The sequence below is a fragment of the Serpula lacrymans genome (genome assembly GCF_000218685.1).
Source record: "Serpula lacrymans var. lacrymans S7.9 unplaced genomic scaffold SERLAscaffold_11, whole genome shotgun sequence".
Lineage (NCBI taxonomy): Eukaryota > Fungi > Basidiomycota > Agaricomycetes > Boletales > Serpulaceae > Serpula > Serpula lacrymans.
This window is the reverse complement of record NW_006763300.1, coordinates 1,621,596-1,622,845: the sequence shown is the minus strand read 5'-3', so window position 1 is coordinate 1,622,845 and position 1,250 is coordinate 1,621,596. Positions and strand designations below refer to the sequence as shown.

Sequence of the window (1,250 nt, the reverse complement as noted above, 5' to 3'; positions counted from 1 at the left end):
TTGGTCGACCGATTGACCGATTGACCGTTCTGACCGTTGGTCACGTGACCCGACCGATTGCTTTTACCCTAGGTTTCAAGAATTTATGGGCTCGAGTCAGCAGTAGAAGTATAGTAGTTTAATTACTACTCCCTAGTATTTTACCATGTCATGGTATCTCATTATGATAATGATTTAATGGCCCAGATACATAGCAGGCTGGATATCTTGTTACCTCACTAATTAGAGTGTGAGCTGGACATTTACTGGTACTATAGTAGTACATGGTCTTACTGACTTGCCTTGAGCCTGACTTATAATGCATAATATAAAATAATGCTTAATATTCATATTCTCACGTCACCGACGCGAGAAAAAATCATGAGGCTTTTCGAGCAGAACAGCTGTCTCGAGATAACATGCAAGCTTAGTCGCGCGCATGCGCGCGAGAAATTTACTACCACAGTAGCAAGCCACAGTCAAAAATCAAAGTTAGCAACGAGTATTGAATACACATATTGAGCAACACTTTTAGCCTTGATATTATTTACATATGAGTTTGATTAATCTATAAAAGACTAGCTAGCAAGAAAAAACTGAAAGAAAGCTAGAATTGATGTACTATGCCCCAGTATAGTGGCTGAAAATTCGGTGGACTTTCCTGGCACCTGGCGTGGCCGGAGGCCACGCCGGACCTTCCTTGCTATGACCAATTTTTCCTTGGGGGGTTTGGCTATCCCTGGGTTGGAGTTGAAGGTGTTCTGTAGTGTTTCGGAAAGACGCATGAAACTTCATGTTGTCCAAGCAGATTTACCTCCTTCTGTGGGTGCTTTTTGTACACCTGGCGGGGATTTATCTCTTTACAAAAGGCTTTCTCCTCAATCGTCTTTCACTTTCAGACTCAAGCATCTGCTCGCATGACACCCTTGCACTGCGAGCATTCGCCGAAATCACTCGGTGCAACATACCAAAACCAAAAGCACAGCGCTGAATGAAAGCCTACTATGGCTATCTCCGGACCATCAACTCCATTGTTTGTTGCCACCCAGGGTGCCCAGCCACTGGAGTGTCGTGATGTCTGTCTATTGCCTTGATCCTTGCGGACTCAGGCACATAGATTTTGTTTTTAAAATGAAAGAGCCCGTCTTTCCATAAATAATTTTCATTTCCATCAAGGCGCACCTTTTCTTCTGAGGAAATGTCTTCTTGAAGACTTCCAGAAGATTGGAATCCTGCCCGATTCTAACATTGGCAACCCTTGATTGGTCTAT

The 1,250-nt window shown here is 43.4% G+C and overlaps 1 protein-coding gene across 1 annotated transcript; it reads left to right on the top strand.

The window, feature by feature from the left end:
- Nucleotides 1-684: 684 nt before the first annotated feature.
- On the top strand, nucleotides 685-974 carry SERLADRAFT_441193 (uncharacterized protein; the record flags this gene model as incomplete). The annotated part of the gene is made up of 2 exons (XM_007321699.1): nucleotides 685-801; nucleotides 879-974. 2 exons carry the CDS (start codon nucleotides 685-687, stop codon nucleotides 972-974), a joined length of 213 nt encoding a protein of 70 aa, XP_007321761.1.
- Between the last annotated feature and the right edge of the window lie 276 nt (nucleotides 975-1,250).